The sequence below is a fragment of the Mus caroli genome, unplaced genomic scaffold (assembly GCF_978045245.1).
Source record: "Mus caroli unplaced genomic scaffold, Mus_caroli_1 scaffold_1, whole genome shotgun sequence".
Lineage (NCBI taxonomy): Eukaryota > Metazoa > Chordata > Mammalia > Rodentia > Muridae > Mus > Mus caroli.
In genome coordinates this window covers 16,020,048-16,043,541 of record NW_028227256.1, presented here as the reverse complement: position 1 = coordinate 16,043,541, position 23,494 = coordinate 16,020,048, and the positions used below count along the sequence as shown (strand labels likewise).

General features: G+C 39.4%; 1 protein-coding gene across 2 annotated transcripts in view; it reads right to left on the bottom strand.

Moving 5' to 3' along the window:
- Tfap2d (transcription factor AP-2 delta) overlaps positions 1-23,494 on the bottom strand; it is a 52,329-nt gene that overhangs the window by 25,821 nt on the left and 3,014 nt on the right. For both annotated transcript variants that reach the window (XM_021170917.2, XM_085835107.1), the window contains 3 exons: positions 21,376-21,436; positions 10,672-10,837; positions 10,389-10,507 (listed from right to left, as the gene is read on the bottom strand). In XM_021170917.2, coding sequence (XP_021026576.1) covers positions 10,389-10,507; positions 10,672-10,837; positions 21,376-21,436 — 346 coding nt within the window. The remainder of the gene's footprint in view (positions 1-10,388; positions 10,508-10,671; positions 10,838-21,375; positions 21,437-23,494) is intronic.

Genomic DNA, 23,494 nt, shown 5'->3' with positions numbered 1-23,494 from the left:
GTGTGTTGTTGTGAAGAATTTTTCTCTAAAATAATTGTATCCTCGGGAAAATGTACATTTTAGAACTAAATCTTGAACAATGGTCTAGGTGAAATGGTGCTTTTGTTTGGAATTCTTTAGAAAATCTTTACCACTTGTCTTTGTAATATTATTACCAAATTATTAGATCTAATTTACTATTGCATCATCTAATGGCATTAAATAAAGGTAAAACTCATATATTTTAAATATTGGTCACATATCTATGATTTCAATCTAATTTTTCTGTGTGGTGAAAGAGCAGATTATTTCAAGGAGTATCTTTTTGTAAATTTAACAAGATCCAAATCTTTACATTAATACATTCCTCTTTCTCTTCCACAGGACTGGGGGTTCAACCTAAGACCTTCTGCATTCTAGGGAAGTATTCGAGCACTGAGCACTATCCTCGGCCCTATTCCCCTTTCCTTTTTGAGATGGGCTCTCACTGAATTGTCAAATCTGGCCTTGAATTCTTTCTGTAACTAAGGCAGGTCCTGAACTTTGTCACTCTTCTGCCTCAGACTCATAAGTGACCATGATCACAGGCAGATCTGCACTGCAGGGGCTCTTCAAATACATTTTCTTATAATTTGAAATTTCAATTGAATCCTCGAGCTGAAGCACCAAGCAGACATTTCTACTCTGTGTTCAAGATTTTAATGAAGGGAATGCAGTCTATAACACGACCTCACTGCCATAGCTACATGTCTCATAATCTGACAATTTCCCTAGGTAAATGATGAATGTTTTCAAATGCCTACATTGTATTTCCTAAAGTAATAGTTCTGCACCTTCTTCAATGCCCTGTAATTATCAGAATACCTGATCTATGACAACCAGTTGCTCAAATATTTTATCAGTTAATCATAGCAGTCATGCGAGGCATTCCAACAAATAGAACACAAAAGAAAAAAAAGAGAAACTTGCTAGAAACATTGGCTACATACTACAAACTAATGTAAATAAGAGTCTATCATTATGTCAGTGGGGCCATTTAATAAAACAAGCACACTTGAAGACATAGTTTCTGAACCCTTGCTATAATTCTAACTCACATTTTTGCTTTTAAAAAAAGGAAGGAAAAAAAACAAAACAAAACACTACATTTCACAAATATTAGTTAAGCTCTGGTATTATGGCTTGAGCGTTTTGCAAAAACTCCTAAAGTAGTTCTCTTCAGCTGTGGTTGAAAATCTCTGTCCTTGGGCTGGAGAGACGACTCAGCCATTAAGAGCACTGACTGTTCTTCCAGAGGTCCCTCTGCAACCCCCCACAACCACATGGTGGCCCACAACTATCTGTAATGGGATCTGATGTCCTCTTCTTGTGTGTCTGAAGACAGCTACAGTGTACTTACATACATAAATAAACAAATATAAAACAACAACAACAAAAAAACAAAAACAACAAAAAAAAAACCCACAACAATCTTTCCCCTAAGAGGATGAGAAAGCACGATGCAGATGGACTACACATATTCTCCTGTATAACGGGTCTGTGGGTTACATCGGAAGAGTCACTAATAAATTACGAGTTCTATCTAGCTATATGTTCACAAGGGACTGGCATATGTGGCTAGTATATCAGTTCTGGAAAGAAGCAAGGAAACACAGTAATAAGAACAAAAATAGCATAAGGGAAACAAAGACATCGTTCTACTTATAAAATATTAAGAAATGTAATTGGAAGATGTAGCTTGTTTTTCAAATTAGTAGGGAAATGATGAATTATCAATAAAAGGTGTTGGGACAACTGGGTGGCCATCTGGAAAGAATTAAAGTTGGATCTATACCATAGATCCAACAACAAAGCAAATCCCAGATGGATCAAAGGTTTAAGTATAAAAAGTAAAACTATAAAGTAATTTTTAAAAACAAAGAATGATGCTTTTGTGATTTTTGAAACTAGAGGGCCCTTTTCAATGTACTAAAGTCAAAACTGAAATTTCAAAAATTACATGAGAAATACAATCATATCATCTGGCATGACAAATGCCTGAACATGGTTAGAAGAAAAGAGGATAATGGGATAGGGATTATAATTAAAGAACATTATATATGTGTATATATACATATATATGTATATATATATATATATATGCCTGAAATTAGCAGACAATAATTAATTTTAATGAAGGGTATAAACAAGCAATAAAAGCCTTGTAACAGTGAATAAATGAAATCTGGAGGGAGGGTGATAAGGAAGTTTGCAACAATCAACTTTGCTATGTTTTAAAAATATGGAAAGTTACCCTATATACTGACTGTGAAAAGTTGGTGTATAGAAAGTACAGCTCATACATCTAAGCCTGTATTGAGCCTAAATTTTAAGAGAGAGATTTTTTTCAATCCATCAAATTAGCAAACACTAAGAAGTTGAACTCACATCTTTTCTGTAAAAGCACAGGGAGGCACTACCATGCAAACGTTTTACCCATGTTTATAACAGTGACTGAGAATAAACTGCTTATAGTTTATCAAAGCTGCAGGTGCATTATCCTTTGCCTCTGAAACATTGTTCCTAGGAATTTATCATAAATGTTCTTTAGTGTCTGTATAAGCGTACAAGCAGGAGCCTATTCATTGTAGCACTATTTAATGGTCAAAACTAAAAATGCTTTAGACATATTAAGTAGAAGACTCATTAAACTGTAGTGTGTTTTCCAAAATACATCAGTACAACAAGTTTAATTTATATAATGTTACTTGTCTGTAAAAAACAATTAGTGAAAAATAATCCCATGGATTTGAAAGGCAGCAAGGAAAAGAATATGGGAGGGTTTGGAAGACATAAAGGGAAGAGGGGAATACTGCAAAAATAAAAGAAATAATTAAAAAAATAAAAATAAATTGTAATGTGTTTACTCAATGTAATGTCATCAATGGTTGAAAGAACCAACAACTCATATCTACTAGGAAAAAGAATAACCATTGAGACTAAGTACTAAAACATAAGGCACAATTCATGTCATAGAATACTGTAATTTTGTTTAAAAATAAAGTAAATACACACATACTTATATCCTTGGAATGAAGCAGAAGGACAAATTGTGCTTGTTTTCTTCTGTGAAAGGAAGTGACTGTCTTGAAACAGAGCATATACCCCCTTGTAATATTTAGATTTTATATCATGTTCATGCGTTGTCTATTTTAAAATATATTAATTAAGAAGCAAATCCTGTTCTTAGAAAGGTTTCATTCTGAACTCAATGATTTTCCTTATTGTGAAATTTAGACAGTTATAAGATTCTGATATTTCAATAAAATCTATGATTTGATTAAAGACCTATGCCTTTTGATAAATGTAAGAAATAGAAAATAATCAGAAATTAAGTGTTTGAACAGCCCATTATCAGAGATACAGCCTTTGAAAAGCAGAAGTTTTAAAATGAGGAAAGAAAAAAAAAACCTAGAAAACATTGTGATGGTTTGTATATGCCGGCCCAGGGAGTGGCATTATTAGAAGATGTGGCCCTATTGGAGTAGATCCCTGTGGATGTGGGCTATAAGACCCTCACCCTAGCTGCCTAGAAGTCAGTCTTCCACTTGCAGACTTCAGATGAAGATGTAGAACTCTCAGCTCCTCCTGCACCATGCCTGCTCAGACACTGCCATGTTTCTACATTGATGATAATGGACTGAAACTCTGAACCTGTAAGTGAACCCCAATTAACTGTTGTCCTTTTAAGAGTTGCTTTGGAAGCCAGGCGTGGTGGAGCATGCCTTTAATCCCAGCACTTGGGAGGCAGAGGCAGGCAGATTTCTGAGTTTGAGGCCAGCCTGGTCTACAAAGTGAGTTCCAGGACAGCCAGGGCTATACAGAGAAACTCTGTCTTGGAAAAAAAAGAGTTGCCTTGGTCATGGTGTCTGTTCACAGCAGTAAAACCCTAACTAAGACAATTGTAAAGATGTGAATTTTTCATATTCCTCCCTATTGCAAGAGTGAAAATGAGCAATGGATCAAAGACTGAGACCAAGAGCTTCACACATACATTAACATTCTCTGTGAGTAGGAACTTGCTTGTACAAGTTTCAAGCACAGATGAAATTGTGTAGTATTCTGTTTCTCCTCATCTATACACACATACCTTCCCTCACCACAAAACTGATTAAAATATTGAAATGAAGAGGAGTAAAAAGAGAAACCAAGAGAGTAGCAAGTAAGGAGACATTTAAGGATACAATATCCAAGTGATATCGATGTACCTGTCATATCCTACAGATGAATAAGTTACTGAGACCAATTAATGAATCTGGAAAAAAAGTCCTGAGATATTACATAATGATAGTTAATTATTACCTAATTACCAGTTGTTAAAGCAGAGTCTCCTTTTTAGGATTGCTCTTGTGCTAAGAAGAAATTTATCTTTAATTCTCATTGCTCTAAAAAGAAAAAGTCAAAAGAGGCCTTACAATGAGTGACTAACCTAAGTTGTGTTATAATTAAATATATTGAAGTCAATTCCACTGTTAGCTTTGAAATGCAAAATTATGCCCTCAAAGACATGGCAGTGCCAGATTCTCTATGTGCAAAAGGGAAAACTAGGGTCCCTTACTTACTGTTCTTCCTGGTGGTTGTGTAACTAAAGTGAACGTCAACCAGAGCTATAACAGCCTCACTTTCTACATCACATACAGCTTTGGAATGAAGGTGACCACATGTATCATAGGGTGGGATTAATGGGGAAGAGTGAAAGGCCTGTGAAGGAGCTGTCTGGTGGATGGCTACCCTTTTAGATACACATATGCAGTGGTCATTCAAGGCTAATATTTTAGCCTTATTTACCAAAATAAGCCCATATTGTCCATGCCTATGTGACCATCGCTCATAAACTCTTTAGGTATGTGATCAGTGTTGAACGTAGATTGAAAAAATGTTATCCACTAATACACAGGTACAATGATTCTAGAGGGTTTTTTCTTTAAATCACAAGGATTTCTTTCTAAAGTAAAACATCGTAGACACCTAGAGACTTCCCTGGCCAGCTCTCCTGCCTACAGGAAAGAATTTTCTGTTGTGTAGGTTATGTTATGTTTCCTTCATTATTGGAAATGCAGTAACATAGTCTCAGGATCAAAGACAGAGGAGACAAGATATCGATGATGAGTTGCTTCTATTAAGCTGGGGCAATGCCTCAGTTGGTATAGGGACCACGGTGGAAGAGAACAGATAGCACTTTGGATGACTAGAATGGAAATAAAGGCAGATAGTACAGCACATGTCTTCAATCCCAACATTCCCATGGCAAGAAGGCAGGTGGAAACAGGAGAATATCTGGAAGTTCATTGACTAGGTTGCAAACAAGCTGGATCATAAGCACCATCATGGGGTTATTCTCTGAATTCTGCATATGTGTTCAAACACACACACACACACACACACACACACACACACACATGCATACACAGGCCCATACAAGCACCATACATACAATTACACAAACAACATACACACACAAACATGCATTTTCCCACGTATTTTAAAGATACAGTTTTATAACATTTTCAGTGGAAGAGTTTTGTAAAGTTCATCGGTAACTCTAAATAATGCTACGGATTACTTCAAATTAGAAGGATAAATCACCATCAGTGCTATTCTTACTTGAGGAAATTAAGCGGCAGAAGATTTACCAAGATTTTTACAAGCTTATCATTCGTGATGGGTAAGAGAGAGGCAGTCATGTCTGCTTACCATTCACAGGAACAGTGGGGCACTGTGCAAGGCAATCATGGACTGCAGCCTCTATCTTGCTCTTTCTTTCAAATTAAGAATCAAGTTTACGGCAGTTCACCATAATGGAAGTCAAAATGGAAAACAGACTTTGGGTTTGCAAAGCTGAAGAACTGGACCCATATTCCTGTGGTCTACAACTCTATGATCCTATACAGAACAGTTAATCTCTTCGCTTTAGTTTTCTTGATTGGGCTGCTCATCAAGCTCATGGGTTTGAAGGTATTGTGGTGGATCTTCACCAAGACCTTATGAGTATGATGCTGCCACTGCTGCTGCTTCATACCTAAGAACACTTATGATAACTGATGTGCCTCCCTGTAGTAGGTGATAGGTAGATATGACATTTCACTGGCTTAGTCATCCCTAGAAGCCACACTCTTAACACTTTCTGAGGTGTAGGTGAAGGAAAACTAGAGTGTGATATTTAATCTTCCTTAGGTACTCTTGTGCCATTCTGGTTCCAATTGTCTAACTGATGCTAACATCATTAATTATACAAAAGTCATACAATGTGGTGTTGGATAAATATGCTCATCGACTTTCAAAACTTTGTCTTCTGATAAAATATTCTTAGTAAAGACATTTATCACATTTAAAGTTTTTATTCTGTGTGGATGGGAGGGGGCATGCTTGCTGTTGCATACTTCTGCAAGCTATGATATCAATCAGGTCATGAGTCTCAATGACAGGCAACTCTACCTGCCATGTTACAACCCTTGGTTACTAAGCTCTTTTCTTCATATTTTTGTGAGTTATTGTGGAGATGTCTCTTCTCAGAGAGAGAGAGAGAGAGAGAGAGAGAGAGAGAGAGAGAGAGAGAGAGAGAGAGATTTACAACTACAGCCCAAGTTTACCCCTACACCCAGGTATGATCAAGTGATCAATTTTCACAAATTTAGCAGTAATAAACAGAAGAAGGGGTAATATGGTAGATTCCATTTCTTTCCTCTTTTAAGGATATATTAAAAGACTCTTAGGACCCAGAGAGGTGTGCAATTATAGACAAAAGAACTCTGGGTTCTTAGTCCCTGTTGAGACTCAGATAGAGAGGGGGATTACTAATGAGGAATGTGTCAAACTGTGGCCAGGACAAAACAAGATGCCATTGCGTTAAGTTGCTAACCACCAAGGAGCAATATGGGGTGTAACAACTAGAATTCCCCTAGTTATATTAGACACTGTGTTTATTAATGAGGAAAATGGGGCCCAGCCAGGTAAACTAACCATCCTAACTTTAATACCAGTTTTAATAATGAGATTACTCTTAGAAGGTCAAGGAGATAGTGGGGTTTTTTATTTGTTTGTTTTGGTTTTGTTTGTTTTCTTTTCTTTGAACTTCATTTTTAAATTAGCCATTCATTGATAAGAACAGGTACTCTAGTCAGCAAACTGAATGGTCTCAGGATTATCAATGAAATATTTGCCACAGAGTGAAAATTTTTGTTGTTTTATTTCATAATACTTCAAAGAAAAACACCAGGTTTTACAGTTCCTGTTAGGTTGGAAACAGGGCAGGTCTGGAAATTTACAGATTTGAAGCTAAAGATGTCAGCAACAATTACACGGGTTCCATCTAACAAAGACTGAAGGGAAATTATGTACAGTCTTTGGAAATAAAATATTTCTTTTGCCGAGACTCCACACTGTTGAGAGAAGTGGGCGGGCAGAAAGATGAGGAGGAAGAAAAGAAGAGGGAAAAAGGAGGATTTAACCACTGCTTAACAACTGCTCTTCTAGGCATTTCTATCAAACAACTTAAATCAGCGGTGTTCCAGAACCCCAGAGGTTGACCGACAATGCTATGTGAGGCTTTGCCAGACTGATCCATAAAGCCTTCCACTCTGTGAACAGAACTTCCCTCCTATGCTAAATGCTGATGAGTGCAGGAGTGTAGGTAAGAAAAAAGTGATGGGCAGCCGTGACTACATCACCACTTCCTTCAATACTCTTAAACAACTAGCTCTGCAACAGTGGGTAGTTAGCTCCTGATCATGATGATGTATGCCTGAATAATGCAGAAAATCTGGAGGATAAAGGGCAGATGTGAATGAACAATAGTGGAGAAATATTGTAATCTTTTCCACAAAATTATAGGTTGAAAAGAAAACTGATAGAGGAGCTGATGAGATGGGTCAACAGTTGAGAGAAATGGCTCCTCTTCCAGAGAGCCAAGGTGTGACTCTTAGCACTCTTGACAATTATTCATGACTTTCTGTAACTCCAATTCCAGGGGACCCAACGCCCTTTTGTAATCTCACCAGGTACCAAATCACACACACAGTACATACATATATATTCAGGAAAGACACTCATATGCATTAAATAAAAATAAATAAATCTTAAAATTAAAAAGAGAAAGTGAATAGACAATTGTAAGATAAAATACCTTGAGAATTTCTGGGAAGGAAATGAAATACTCACAGTCTATCATTTATGTGATTCTCAAACCTGTGGTATTACATCTAATTGTTTTCTCTATTAAGAACAACCACCAAGCCAGGTGGGGGTGATACATGCCTTTAATCCCAGAACTCTGGAGATAGAGGCAGGCAGATCTCTGATTTGAGGGCAGCTTGGCCTACAGAGTGAGTTCTAGGACAGCTAGGACTACACAGAGAAACAGTCTTGACAAACAAAAACAAAAATAAAACTACCAGACAAAAACAATAAATAGATAAATAAACAAACAAACAAGTAAAAAGGTTTTTCTTAAAATGATCAGGGAGCTACATCCATTTTAGTTCATAATTAGTCCGTTTCTTACTGCTTTGTTTTTGTTTCATTTATCCTCGCTCTACTCTTGCCAGCACATATATGTGGCGAGCTGCTGGCCGGCCGCAACAGATAGTAAGTATGACGTCTCTATCACAGATCAGCTTTCATCAGCAGTAAACACAAAGCAAGAATCAGGATAAGGCACAGGCCAACTCTCCTTTACCCACAGTGCTCAAGCCCACTTGCATGAAATTACTAATTGAATATCTCTAACCTGAAATTTTAAATACAAAGTAATTCAGAACCCCAAACTTTTAAGTATCATGTTAGAATTCAAAAGGTCTAGATTTTGGACCACTTCATAGCTCAGATTTATGGTCAGCGATGACCACTCTTTAAGAGTAACTTGGATTAAATTGAAATGTTTGCTGCCAAAGTCTTATTGCTGTGGTTGCTGTTGTTATTTACTTTTAAGGCGGGATGCAAAGATAACGGCTACGAAGCTGAACTGGCTGATGGGTACCTATAATCTAATCATTCAGGAGGTTGAGGCAGGAGGATTGATGTTTCAGGCTAATGTTTCCTATACCATGAGACCTTACCTTAAAAAAAAACACTGAACCAAACAAAACCAAAACCAGCTAATGAAAACAGAAGCAAAGACAATTTTGATTACATTATTGATTACAGAATGAACAAAACTATTTTTGCCAAGACAAGTGTTAATAATACAGTCAATATACTTTCCTTTAAGTTTTGTTTTGTTTGTTTGTTTTGTTAAAAATATTTTGCTCAGTAACCAAAGGTATACTGGAAATAACTATGTAGTCCAGGCTGGCCTCCTACCAGTGTCTCCTATATGCTAGATTACTATTGCGCGCTCAGTGTCTGGCTACAATCATAGAAATTCCTAATGTTAAACAAATAGATGTTTCACACTTAGACTGTAGGAAAAGTCAGTGTGATAACTTATGCTTTTCACTCCCCATGCCCCATAGCATCGTAGACAGAAGCTAACTGGTGCACCTAAAGTCTCACAGATGTGTTCTTAGAACACCTGTCAAGAAAAAAGAAGCCATCCACCACTTATCTTTAAAACAATACTATTCTAGATTTTGTTTTGAAGAGTTTTCCTCTGGCATTCAAAACCCCATGAAGCTGCTCCTGAGTAGAAGATTTTATGAAAATGTACAGTTTAGTCCATTCAGAAGAAACAAAGGAGGAAATAGGAGAGAAACAGCAACTCTTGGCACTATGTTTCCATCTCCTTGTGTGTAGCACTTCCTAATCCCAAACTCTGCCTGACTCAGTTTACCCTCTCCGAGGCACGGATTTCAATGGGCTTTAAATTATATCTCCAAGCTTCTAGGGATGGTGGTTCCCACCGTTAATGCCAGCATTTGGGAGTCAGAAGCAGGCAGTTCTCTACTGAGTGCCAAATCAGCTAGAGCCTCTCAGTGAAGCCCTGTCAAGATTGTCTATAATGTTTAATGAAGTCTGCTTTCAGGCCCAATAACATTATCAGCCTCCTAAGTTTGTTTACCCCATGGATCTTGTACCGAGTTGCAATGGATTAAACTAGATTCATTCAGACCCTAAGCTAATAATGAGAGAAGACTGTGGCCAGGTTTTTGCTGCTGTTATCCGAGAAACGCTTGGAGAAGTATCACACATCTTCCACTGCTTTATTCTGTCTTCCCTATGATTGCCAAGATCAGCATGGTGATTGACTGATCCCACGAATTAGCGATGTTTTTAACTGAGGCAAAGTTAATTAACATCAAATTTAATCAGGAAACTCTCCTATAATTGTTAACTATTACCCTTAACAAGCCTGCTGTAAAACAGTAAAATTAACCAAGGCTTGCAGCACTGTAACCACTGTTTTAGTATTTCCTCGATGAACATGAAAGTCATACCTTCAACTAAAGAAGTGAGCAAGGTAACGTTGGCTGCTTTCCGTCTTCCAGCTGGCAAGTTTAGGCCAAGCCTATCCAGTTTTTCTCTCAGGCAACGACCACCATTCTTGGATTTTGCTCTGTCCAAATTCAAATAAAAGTCGTTTGTTTAGACAACACTTTGAAGAAATTGTGAGACAGTTTGACCTCACAGGGAATACCACATTCAATAGAATATAAAAAAGATGGAGTTATATCAGCTTGGTTACCAGAGACAGGATGGCAGGGCACAGCTCCAGCTTACCTCCTCAGAATGCCTCCCAGAAGTGAAGCATTGAGGCACTCGGGTGGTGAGAGGCGCCTCTTTACCTCAGCGATAGTCACCTTGTATTTGGAAGTAGAACTGAGAAGAGACAAACGACCGGGAACTGAGCAAAACAAGTCTGTGGGGTTGACTACACAGGTGCCACCTTGGGAGAGAAAAATGTATATGTTAATAAAGAGTACAGCTCTGTGAGAAGCAGACCATATCAAGAGATGCTTGGCAACACTTGTTTATCCACCAATATTTCAAGCTACTCAGAAGATATCTCTCCATGTACTAATTAGGATTTTGTGTATCACACATAAAATGAATCTGTGTGTACCACTGTCATTCCAGACAAAATCAGCACCCTCTAGAACATAGGTCTCCTCTATATTATTAATTTTAACATTAGTACATCAAGAAATGCATCCGTACATTAATGCCCCCAAATCAAAACTTAACCTCAGGAAAGTAGTTATTGGTTTACAGTTACATGTGCTTGTGCACATACACAGAAGAGACAGAAACCTGTGATGTGTGCTTTCCTTTTCCCAAAATGTTTATAAATTGTTTTCTTCCTTCACCTGTCCATGAGCTAAAGTCGCCAGCCTTTATGTACACTATCAAAATCACCTGCTCATCATCAAAAATGCAGGTGACAAACCCAGACACTATTGCATATGCCAGTAAGTTTTTGATGAAGGGACCCTGGTATAGCTGTCTTGTATGAGGCTATGCCAGTGCCTGGCAAATACAGAAGTGGATGCTCACAGTCATCTATAAGATGGAACACAGGGCCCCCAATGGAGAAGCTCAAGAAAGCACCCAAGGAGCCGAAGGGGTCTGCAACCCTATAGGTGGAACAACAATATGAACTAACCATTATCCCCAGAGATGGTGTCTCTAGTTGCATATGTAGCAGAGGATGGCCTAGTCAGCCATCAATGGGAGGAGAGGCCCTTGGTATTGGGAAGATCATATGCCCTAGTACAGGGGAATGCCAGGGCCAGGAAGCGGGAGTGTAGGTAGGGGAGCATGGCAGGGGGAGGGTATAGGGAACTTTCAGGATAGCATTTGAAATTTGAAATGTATATAAAGAAAATATCTAATAAAAATGTGCAAAAAAAAAAAAGAAAAAAGGAAAAATGCAAAGGAGATGCCGAAGATAAAATTTTAAAAAAAAATTTAAAAATGTGTAAATTCAAAAAAAAATGCAGGTGACAATCCCGTCAAATCTGGGCAGCATACTTCAATCTGCACTGTCAGCACAGGTATCAAACCCAATATAAAGTTCAGTGTCAGCCGTCACCTGCGTTAAATATGACTACTATGCTTATGATGGCTGCTTCACCACTGCCACTAGGCTGCATTGCATCAGTAACCAGGAAGAGCAGCATCACCGGAGGGAGAATTTGCCATGATAGAATTACTGGAGCAGAAGATCTCTCACTCCAAGTTTGTCAGAGCCTCTTGAGCCTTACATTCCCATAGAAATAGCACACCTAATTCCCTAACCTAAGGCAGCTCCCACTGACTAAAACACACTTGGAGACTCAAAGAGGAACATGACTGGTCACAGTTTCTTAATGCCCAATTCCTAACTTGCTGCAAAAACCCTCCACTAAAGCCTACCTTGCAAAGATGATGGGATCTTGGGATGTATGGATACCTTCATATGCTCCAAGACCTCTGAGGGCATAGTTTTCAAGATTCATTGCCAAATTCACATTCAAAACTCTTTTCCCCATTTCTTTTCCTTTTTTGTTTGTTTGTTTGTCTTATTGGCTTGATTTGGTGTGGTTTTCTTTTAGAAAGGGTTTTTCTGTGTAACCTTGATTGTCCTGGGATTCTCTCTCTAGACCAGGCTGGCCTTGATCTGCCGGCCTCTGCCTCCCAAGTGCTCGGATTAAAGGTGTGCACCACCACCTCCTGGATCTTTTCTTAAGGGAAAAAAATATTTTCTGATTTTCTGCAAAGTGTTCTGAGGAGGCAAAAAGAGGGTGTCAGGTGCTGTGGAACTGGAGTCATGGGCAATTGGGAGTTGCTTGCTGTAGTTTTGGGGAAGGAATCCAGGTCCTGTCTGAGAGCATGAAGCTACCTCTTTAATCCTTCACAACTGTCTTTTCTGACCATGCATTTTTGAATTCTCTCGAATTAGTTGTAGGTAAGCTTAAGTTATTTGTCCAAAAACTAGGCAGGGAGGGAAAGGAAGTGAGAAATATGAAATTAGAAAAGGAGAAATGCAGATGAGTGTTGTCTAAAATCCATTTCCTAAGAGTGAGATCTATATTAGGTTTCTAGGAAGAAACTTGTACCAAGTGTGGGACCTTAGATCCCTTCTTGGTTCCCGATCTGCAGTGTTTCAAAGAAAGACAGATGCTGCTCAGACTCATTAAAGTCTGAGACATATTGGGCTAGAATATGCCCCTATTATCTTCAACCAATAAATACAGAGAAGCAGTTACAGCAAGGACCCTCTCTCTGATTGTCAGTCTCAGGGGTGTTCCCTGGACACATCACCTAAGAAAACCTGGGAGGACACTAAAATATGTAAAAGGATCTCTTCCCTACCTGGAAGAAATAATATTAAAATGTTTACATCCTGGTGATGTTTAAAATTCTTCTGAGTGGCTTTATAAGGACCCATGTTGCTTTCTTTTTCTTAAATTATTTTTCTTTGACAGTTGCATTCACATTCTTAATGAATTGTAGTCATGTTTGCCCCTATTACCTTCCCTGATCAGCATCCTCTCTTTCTCCCCACTCCTACTCTCTCTGTGTTATCCATTGAGTTTAGTATTTAATTACAGTGAACATAGGTAGGGTACTATTTACCAGAGTATGGGCAAGGGAGCCATTCATGAGGCCTCGCCTGTCTCCAAGGAACTATTGTCAACTAATGTGTCCTGGGAAATGGATTTTAGTCCTTTCAGTAGCATAGCCACTGAGAAGTTGCCTGTGCTCCATTAAATAACCTCCTACCTAAGTTCCATTTGAAATTGCCAATAGTCAAAGGTCTTCCTCCCTTAATGATTTTGAACTCGTTTATAAGCCCTAGTGTTTCACTGATATAAAAGAGGGGAGGATACAATGCCAAGGCATCCTTGGCTAAATCTTCTGTCCATTGCAACAAATTCCTCATGCCATTTTCTGGAAACAAGCCCTAGGTTTTAATGACTAAGAGGTCAGAAGTTCTGTCAATTGTAAAACTAAAGTCCCTGTCTTAAAGTTAAAAAAACAAACAAACAAAAAAAAAAACAAAAAGCAAACATAACAAAAAAAAAACTGTAAATTACCTTCTGAGCAGCTAGAAAATGCAAATTTACTAATTCTTTCCCACTTTGAATTTCTTCAGGGTTTCAAAAGTAATAGTAATAGCAAAACTGCTAGTAAGATTTCACAGATTCTTATCTAGCCACTTAGTCACTTTAATTAATTATTGTACTTTGTACTTATATATACAAAATGTCTTTAAGAAGAAATGAGAGTCACCTCTCAAAAGTTGAATGATCCAAAGGCTCATGAAATTAACTAAAGGTAATTTCAATAAAAGAAATTTTATTGAAAAGATAAATGTGAATATACAATAGATAAATGTGAAAATACAATATCCATCTACTCTTCTCCCCAAAGAGGGCCCCTACCTCCTCAAGTCACTATGAATCAGAAGCAGACATAACATTGAGCATCTCTCCTTGTACAATAGCCAGTATTTTGCAAAGAGGAATCCTAAAGAATTAGTCTTAAGTGTCTGAGCATTTTCCCCCCGGCTAGGAAAGTGTGGGACAGTACAATTTTAGACTTTTCTTATACTTAGTAATCCATTGGTTAGAAACCCAGTTTAGAGAGAAAAAATGGTTATAAATTTTGAAAAATGAATTAAACCTAGTTTGCCTGCACTGAGAATCTATCACCCTTTGGCTTGGTTGAGTGCAACTATTCATTGCCAGTACACGCTCTGGGTAAGCTACCTAGCCATCTGTGAACTCTACAGGCCCTGAGTATTTTTGCTCCTCCATCCATCTTGGGCTTCTGGTTTATGCTAAAATAGCATGTATTAGGTAAGTTACATGGGCTGCATATTAAGAATATGCTTTATGCACACACAAATTGCCTCAAGGATTTATTTTGTATTCAGGATTATCCATCAACTCTACACTCTTTTATTTTTTATGTCACGGAATCTTTAAAGGGAATTTCTGTTGCTTTGATACGTGGCATCGTTGCAGCCTTGGGGAACTCTCTTATTCTGGCTAAAGATTGGGCAACTTGTAGAGTTTACATCAACTTGGGGAACCTGATATCTTTCTTCCCAGTGGGTTACTTTCCAGGAGGGCAGACAAAAAAATAAAGTCATGTAATCTGGGTGTTGTATTTGTAAGGGAAATAGTGACATGGTAGAACCTAGCCAAGGGAACTGAGAACAACTGTGTTGATGAGAAAACAGAGGACAATCAGAAGTGGATCACACCAAGCCATCAACAGTAGTTATTCTGTGTTCCCCCTCAAGGTCATCCTGGTACCTCTGATGCCCCTCAGCTCTTATAGATATTGGGAAATACTGATTTTCTCTTCAGCAATCCACCCGGGAATGCCTTTTTTTGACAGAGCCAGGTAGGGCATACAGAACTTCTTAGGAGTTCTCATCCTCCCGATAGAGAAGCAATATACATAGAGAAGCAATATTTCTACAGAGGCCAGTGTTGTAAAGTTTGGAGAGAACTGTTTCTTAGGGATTGTAGATTCTAGTGAGTAACTACATAAGCAGTCAAGAATTATCTCAAAAACATTTGTCTAGGTCCTCCTTTTAAATGAATGAATGAATGAATGAATGAATGAATAAATAAATAACACAGTTCAGTCTAAGAAACAGAAAGAAGTTAGCCAAATTCTGTAGCTATGAGTACCCCTGGCACAAAGAACACAGGTTTAAACTGTCCTTCATACTAGGGAAGATCCTGAATAGCCTGAAGAAGGCTGGAGTTTCATTTCTCCTGGTTAGTCTGGGGGATCTATCCTTCTGTCTTAAGACCATAGGTTGGTGGAAAAAAAAGCCCACTGGTGACAAAGAAGAACTTGCCCTATTAGCAAGAACACCCCTTTCTTCCTCAATCCATCTCTTCAAAAATGGAAGGTGTTCACACCTGTTCTACTTCCCTTTCTAGCTGATGAGGTGTCACAGGAAGTGGACAGATGCATGCTCAGCAGCCTGAGTAATGATATCCAACATCAACTCTGTGGTGAACAGCTGCCACATCACAGGATCAGTGCTATGTAGTTGTATATTCATTTACCCATAGTTTGTACCATATACCTAATGAGAAGCTAAACACTATAAACCTATTCTCACCCCAGACTTGTAGAGCAGAGCAAAAACAAACAAGCAAACAAACAAAAACACAAAAAACCCAAACAAACAACAACAAAACTAAAAACAAAAACACTGATTATCGCTAAGGACTTTCCATGTCACAACAACCCCTAAGAACACATCCAGTTGTGCCAAGAGGCTCCCTGGAGCCTCTGCAGGTGTGATCAATACTTTCTAGCTTGCTTCAGCTCCCTAGGCCTCAGCATGCAGCTCTCTAAGTCATAGCACCTCAGCACCGCCTCGCTCTGCCAAACAGTGGTGTTGACATAATTAGACTAAATTTTAGGAGCTGAAATAAATGTTCCGTTCGCCTTACAGCCAAACAGATGTTTACAATTCAAATGAAAAAAATACAAATGGTAGGGATTTTTTTTTCCTCCCCTTTTTCATCTCCAGTGATCGCTCTTTTTATTTTTCCCTGACACATTGAAATGTGTAAGTGGTTACAAGAGTTTCCTGTCCCTGTTTGTTTTTCGGTTTCATTTCCTTGAGGTGGTACTCTTGTCTGATAGGTGGGGTAGGATCTAGACTTTTTCCCTCTATCAACTCTCTACCCCTGACTGTGTGAAGCCCCTCCCCCTATGGCAGCAGATATTAATTGTATTCAAACAGCAAAGAAGTGGGGACTTCGCTCCCATCATGCAGGCCTTTGAGGTGTGTCAGCAGCATAATGTGCGGTTCGGAAGCAAGACTGTGCTATTACAGGTGCTATTACATCAAATAGCTGTAGCTTATTTTCAAGGCCAGAGCTACATTCAGCAAACAAAAGAAAGGGAACTGGGTACCAGATAGATTGCTGTTGTCTCATAGTGTGTCCTGGTATGTGTTTAGAGATTCAGGGATTCATTAGAAGTCCCCAAAGCATGAAGTACTTTGGGTCCTGGTGATTTTCCTGAGCAGGAAAGAATGGGGTGGGGGGAGAAGGAGGGAGAGGAGGAGGAGGAAGTAGCAAAGCACCTTCTTTTCTCAGAAAAAAATAACTATCCAACAAACCAACAATGCTTTGGAGCGTGCGTTTTTTTGGAGGTCACAGAAAAGAGATTGAATTCAAGTCTTATGTATGTGCATTTTAGCATTAAGGAGGCCCATAAAGTCTCCAGTGTGTCATCTGCTCTATTTTCATTCGAAAGGGTAGAAGAACCAAAGAGATGGATGAGTTTGAGCCAGTATAACTACAAGAGATTCGGGTAGCCGCTCACTGATGGGATGTTGACAAAGGGAAGGAGAGAGTAAGCTACCTTCTATTTTGCTCCTTCCGCTGGCTGCAAGAAGGAGTGAGCCCAAGGTCCAACCAAAGGCCCAGGAGAGTACTAAAAAACCAAAGCAAGGAGCTTGTCCTTGCGAGGAAGGAGGAAGAGCAAGCCAGTCGCCTTGCCTTGAGGTCCACAAAAGATACAAGAAGTGTCAGTTCTGTCCTATCCATTACTGGTAGAAAGGGTGGCTGCATTTTGTAAAAAGAATTAAATCAGATCGGACAATGTTTGCATCAGTATAAACGCCTAAGTCTTGGCTAGCAACTCACCTCAGCGATCGGATACACCCCTGTTCCCTTAAAGCATGCAGAGTTCAAATTATATTAATTCCTTGCCCCCCCCCCCCACAATGTTTTGTTTCAAAGTAGTTTGTATTTTGTGTAGCCAAGGGCAATTGGGAAAGTGCTTGTGACTGCAAGTGGCCAGTGGGTTCTCACTCAGCGTGGCCCAGAGGCTATAGTGGTATTTAAGCTTTGGAAATTAGCCTGGGGCTGCAAGGGAAGATGATCACAAAGTGAAACAAGGGCGCTGCCCCTTCTACACTTTTTTCATCCTCCACCCCGCCCCCCAACACACACACCTTTTTTTTTTTCCAGTTTGCCATCCCGACTTCACAAAAGAGATCAGGGCCAAAATGTCACTTTCCACCCACATACAGGAATTCTGAGTGTTCTTATCTTCTTTCCTCAAGTATGTGAAGACTAGAGCCCTTTATTCAAGTGAACCCCATATTGCGATTCCACCCTGACCCCATTCATGATTAGCTTAGTCACCGTCTAGGTCCTCATCATTATTTTATTATTAAATACTCTGTGAGAAATAAAAGGGCTTGGGTGTCTGACAAACGGGAGGGGCCCCCCAGGACGCCTCAGAAGAGTCGCCAGGAAAAAAAGAAGTGGGTCTTTCTTTCTTTTTTTCTTTTTTCTCTTTCTTTTTTCTTTCTTTTTTTTTAATGATTAAAAACATAGGCGACTCCTGTAAATAGAAGCCCCGTTTCTTCGAGAGATGCCTTTTGAAACCCACTGTCTGAATATTCAACGAAGGCAAAGCTCCACTCTGTACGAACAACATTAATATGATCTCTGCAGAATTTGTTACTCAGAAATATTAACATATCAAAGCCAACGCCGGAGGCGAAAGAAGCTATCGATACGCGAGTGCAGGGTAAAGTAAAGATTATTGGTTCTGATGGTCTGAGCGGCTGAGCTGCGGGCAAAATCGAGCACACCATTAACCGGGAGTGAGCGCGCGGGGAGCGGGCCTCTGAGGCGGCCGCAAATATTTTATCTAGGTGGTAATTACCTCGTTGCTGCCTCCCTGGTCTGTCTACATTATCTTTCAGTTATCAAGCCTTCGTTTACAGGGGGAAAAATGTAATTGGCACCAAAGTGAGTCTGAGAAATAACATTTGTTTTTTACTACAAATTTAGGGACCAATGAGTCCTCATCTCTCCACCCATCTACAAGACAGGCCAGCTTCTTTCTACACCCTCTCAGGTAGCACACCTAGGTGGTGTCTTAACTCAAATCACACCTGAGAGGGAGGTCTTGAGAAGTAAATATGTTTTTTTCTAATATTGTAAATGCTGGATACCATCAGGAATATAAACGTATCCAAGAACTTAATGAAAGAAAGAAAATGATGGAACAAAAAGACTACTTTAAGAGAGGATGGCCTGTAACTTGCAGATTGGAAAAGGAACCGGTATTGTCACCATAGGAGGGGATGGGAAGGGAATAGCTTAACACTTAATATGTTCTATTTCTGATGAACCTGAGAGAAGTTGAGTTATTGATTTAAGAGTTCTCTGTGTGCAACCATGCCAATAAAGAGAAGGTGTTTTCTGGGTATTTTGACATGAGGGAACTTGCAGCACTGACATAATATAAAAGTCCTTGTTATCCATTTGGATATTGTGCACATTGATAGCTACAGAGTCAAGAAACACTCTCCCTGCCCCTCCCCCTTATCTTTCTAGAGTCCAGATTGCTCCCATCCTTCCTGTAAGACATGCGAAAATGGACAAACGTACTCAGATGCTTGGATCCGAGTTACTCAGAGGTGGAGGCTACAGATTTTGTTGGTGCTTAACTCCAAATTTCCAGGTCCTTTCCCTTGGGAATTGCACTTTTCTCCTAAACAATCAACGCTTTGTTTAAAATACCAGGCTAAGAAAAGGTTTAAATGTGAAACAAATATGTACTGAATTGCACAAGAACAAGAAAACTTCACCCGAGGAACTCCACTTCCGTAGTTCTGATGCGTTATGAAAAGCGCACTTGCATCTTTTAGACACCTCGAAGCTTAGCTCCTCTTGGATGGCCAGATGAAAGGCCATCCCTGGAAACTTTATTGACTCCAGAGCATCTACAGTTCCAGCGTCCAACTTGGAATTCATCCTTTTAGCTGTGCTACAATCATTTGGATGTGGTAGTCAAGCGTTGGGAGAGGCATTTTAGCAAGTACGAAACAGAATATACTAAGTGCGCCGGAAAGCTCTCTCGGCTAGCAGCCGGTTTCGCTCCCTAATTAGTGGCGCTGTCCTTCAGCACCACTGTGCCTGTGCGCCCTGAGCGCTTGGCCACACCTTTACTGTTTTTCCTTCCCAACAAACCCCAATCAGCAAGACTTACCGAGAGCCCCCCTCCCTCACTTTTCACGGTGTATGTTTTATTTGTCCAAAAGTTATTAATGGTTAAATTTAACATTTATAAACTTGCCTCTGTTTCATATAATTTCAATATGGCTGCATTCAGCCATCTTGAAAAGCTTAGTATCTCTTTTAAATATCTATAAGAAGCAATATCTATACGCCAAAAACTAGCTTTGAAGCCTCAAAAGTGTGAAGCAACAGATTCGAGTAATTCTTTTAAACTCTAAATACAGTGTAGGCACACACTTTTGGAGCAGCCAAGTTCCAACAGATAAACTTCCTTTCTTTTCTCTCTTAGTGTTTATAGTGGATCCTGGGTCATGAAATCTGTGTTTTCACACCAAATATTCCACTGTTTTCAAAGAGTGAATTTCTCAACCCCCCCTCCACCCCCAAAAGCAAATTATTCATCTAGCTTTGAAATAATGGAGATGGACAAAGGGAGCTATTTGGTACCATCAGAAGTTTAGCAGTTTGGTTACTAGAGACAACTGTGGCCCTGAAGCAGGAATTAGTTTTGGTGAATAGGCTGTCTTATTAATTCGTATGAAGTTGGGATAACAGCTGGTCCCTCTTGCCTCATGCACTCCTCGGGTTACTGGGCATGCTAGAAAAATAAACTTCAGAGGCTCTGGGTACAGTTAAGCAGCAAAGCCAGTAAAAATCTGTACTGCCTTGAGGCCCTGTGAATGTCATAGTTCAAAACCTTTTGTCAAAATGGAACATCTGAGATACAGCTCCCTTCAGTGCCTCAGCTGAATGCAACAGCTCTCTTCTCTCCCCTCACCCCCCTTTCCAATGCTACGGGAACTCTCTGGATTCAGATGTTTTCCTCAACAGATGGGAACAAGAAAGCTTTATCCAGTACGCTTAACATTAACACTACCTCCTCCTCCCACCCTCCCTTAAAGAAAGAAATGTTCTGGACGTTTCAAAAATAATAATAAGGCAGTTACAATATTGGTGACTCATTAGCCTCCTTGAAAGCCTCAATGATACAGCCTTTCACAGAATCCCTTAAGGCCCATAGCTGACACCATCACCCCAAACACCCAGGCTGTGGCTGGCACATTAGGTCTAAAAGAAACCAGAAATCCTGCTCCAGGATGTGGTATGGGTGAAGGGAAAGAAGTGTGAAAACTTTTTTTTTATCCCAGTGATTTTTCTCCCTAACTTTGATGCTGTCCCATGCTCTGAGGAGTAGTGGAGAGCTCCCAGCGAAGGTGGAACTCACCCAGCACTTAAGTGTCAATGGAAGAAAGGAGGCTTTTTAATGTAGATGTATGGACCTAGAATAACTGACTAACATAATTCTTTTCTTAATCATCAGACAAAGAACATGATGTCTCCAAGTCTCCCCTGATCTTCAAAACAAAGAAACAGTCTGGAAATGAATACTTGAGACCAAGGTATTCCTACTCACCTCTTCTGATCACCCCCCCTTGGCCGTTGAGAACAATCCCACACTGGGCTTCCACGGAACCCTTTAGAAAAGAAAAAAGAAAGAGAAGCATTCAAATATCATAGGCATGACCATGTGGGTGAAGCATTTTAGACTAGCCTATCCCTGACCCCTTCTCAGGAGACCATTCAAAGCACCTTAGAGCTGGAGCACGAGTAACAGCAAACAGATTATATATATATATATATATATATATATATATATATATATATATATACCCCCACATCCTACAATCTAAAAGTTCTATTCATCTTAAGGTATGCATTTCACATCCCTCCCCAGTGTTACACTTTAGAAAGCTTAAGAGCTTTTCATTTGGGAGTAAGAGAATGAGAAGCACTTTGAGTCTCAGAGAGTACATATACACAGGCGCATATTTACCACTTTCTGGGTAAAGAAAATTATAGCTTAAGTGTCAAGTCTGGGATTGGAAGCTAAGGGGAAGAATTTCACATGGAGGGATCAGAATATCTTAGAAGGATTCCATTTACCCCCCAAAGCAGGAGCATCACATAATCCTATCCAAAATGGGCCTGGTAGAGGAAACACCTTCAGGTTCACTCCCTACCGATCCCTAGGTTTCCAAGGTTCTGAGTGATCATTTGAGCTGGAAAACTGGGAAGGGCTTAGTAATATTTTATTAAGAAAAATAAAATTTTCTCCCTGTGTCTGTCTCGTCCCCCCATCAGAATCAAAATGTGTTAAAAGCTCATTTTCCTTTACAAACAAACGAGGTATTGGACATGAAAGAGGCCTTGAAGGGTGTTAACCTATCCAACAGCCCGTGAAGAGTTAAGTAAATGCGGAGAGAGTCGGTGCATAATAAAAACCCACTTTACAAAACAACCTTTACAGCCCTGGCTCCCTTTTACCTCCCCATTTTCACCATATTGAGGCAAGCCTGTAAGACCCCCCTTTTCAACCTACTCACCAGTTCTTTCTTATTTTAAATGTTCTGCCTTAAAGTGATTATCAAATCAATATGAAAAAAAAAAAACTTGGAGCCTGAGCATAAATTAGAGCGGTGATGGGAAAAGGTGTGACAGTTTCCTTTGTTGGCCATAGCAAATCTTTTTAGGAGACTCAAAGATGGAACCGAAGCCACAGGACCGTTTGCATCTGTTAGGCAGACTTAGACCGCCCTCCAAACCATTGGACTTTCACTTAAAATTCTGTGCAGGGAAAAGTATATTTACATTTGTTGCATTTGAAATGAGGCATATGCTGATGAATGTTTTAAAAAGGAAGAAATGAAAGGGGAGAGACAGGTTTTCCCCACACACTCCCTCCTCTCTTTGCTTCTTGTTTTAAATATAGCGGTGGTTCTTTCTTTCTCATTCTGCCAAGTATATCCAGAGGAGTAGAATAACCTTATCGATTTATAAGCTTGTCCTAGTATTCATACATATTATAATTCATGCACCGACATACACCTACAGAAGTCGTTATGACCACACGTGCAGACATCACACTCCACACTGTTTCAGCTAGTATTTTAAAGTGATTTTTTCCTCAGTATGAGTAATATTACTCTAACAAGAGTAGTAAAAATAAAAGAAATAATAAATATATAAGAGATGGGCTGAAATAAAGATTTGTAAAAGAGATTTCAAGTGTAAAAGGTAAAGAAAACTGAGCTTTCCAAGGAAGCGGGCTAATTCCCCTCTCTCTCTGGCGCACTGTTAGGATGCTGATTTTCTTAGAAGAAACAAACCTTGGTCTGATCACTTAACAAACCTTCCCCCCTCATAAGTAAAACATGTTGTTTGGTCAGATGACATTGCATAAATGACCAGTTGAATGGCACTAAGTCGAAAATTGGATAAACTACGGTGTCCTTTTACACAGGATTCTGCCTTTGTCTGGTTGCTTGCAAATGTTCTAATCCTCTCTTTTGAAAAATACCCAGCTTTGTGCCTGGCACAGAAAAAAAAATTTGTACAGATACAAAAAAATCAGCAACAGACGTGGCTATTAAAAGGAGTAAATAGGTTTTAGTGGAGCTAAGCATTGAATGGCAGATTTTCCCCCTCCTGAGACATAAGGGGATCCTGTGGAAAATGTTAAAAAAAAAAAAGTC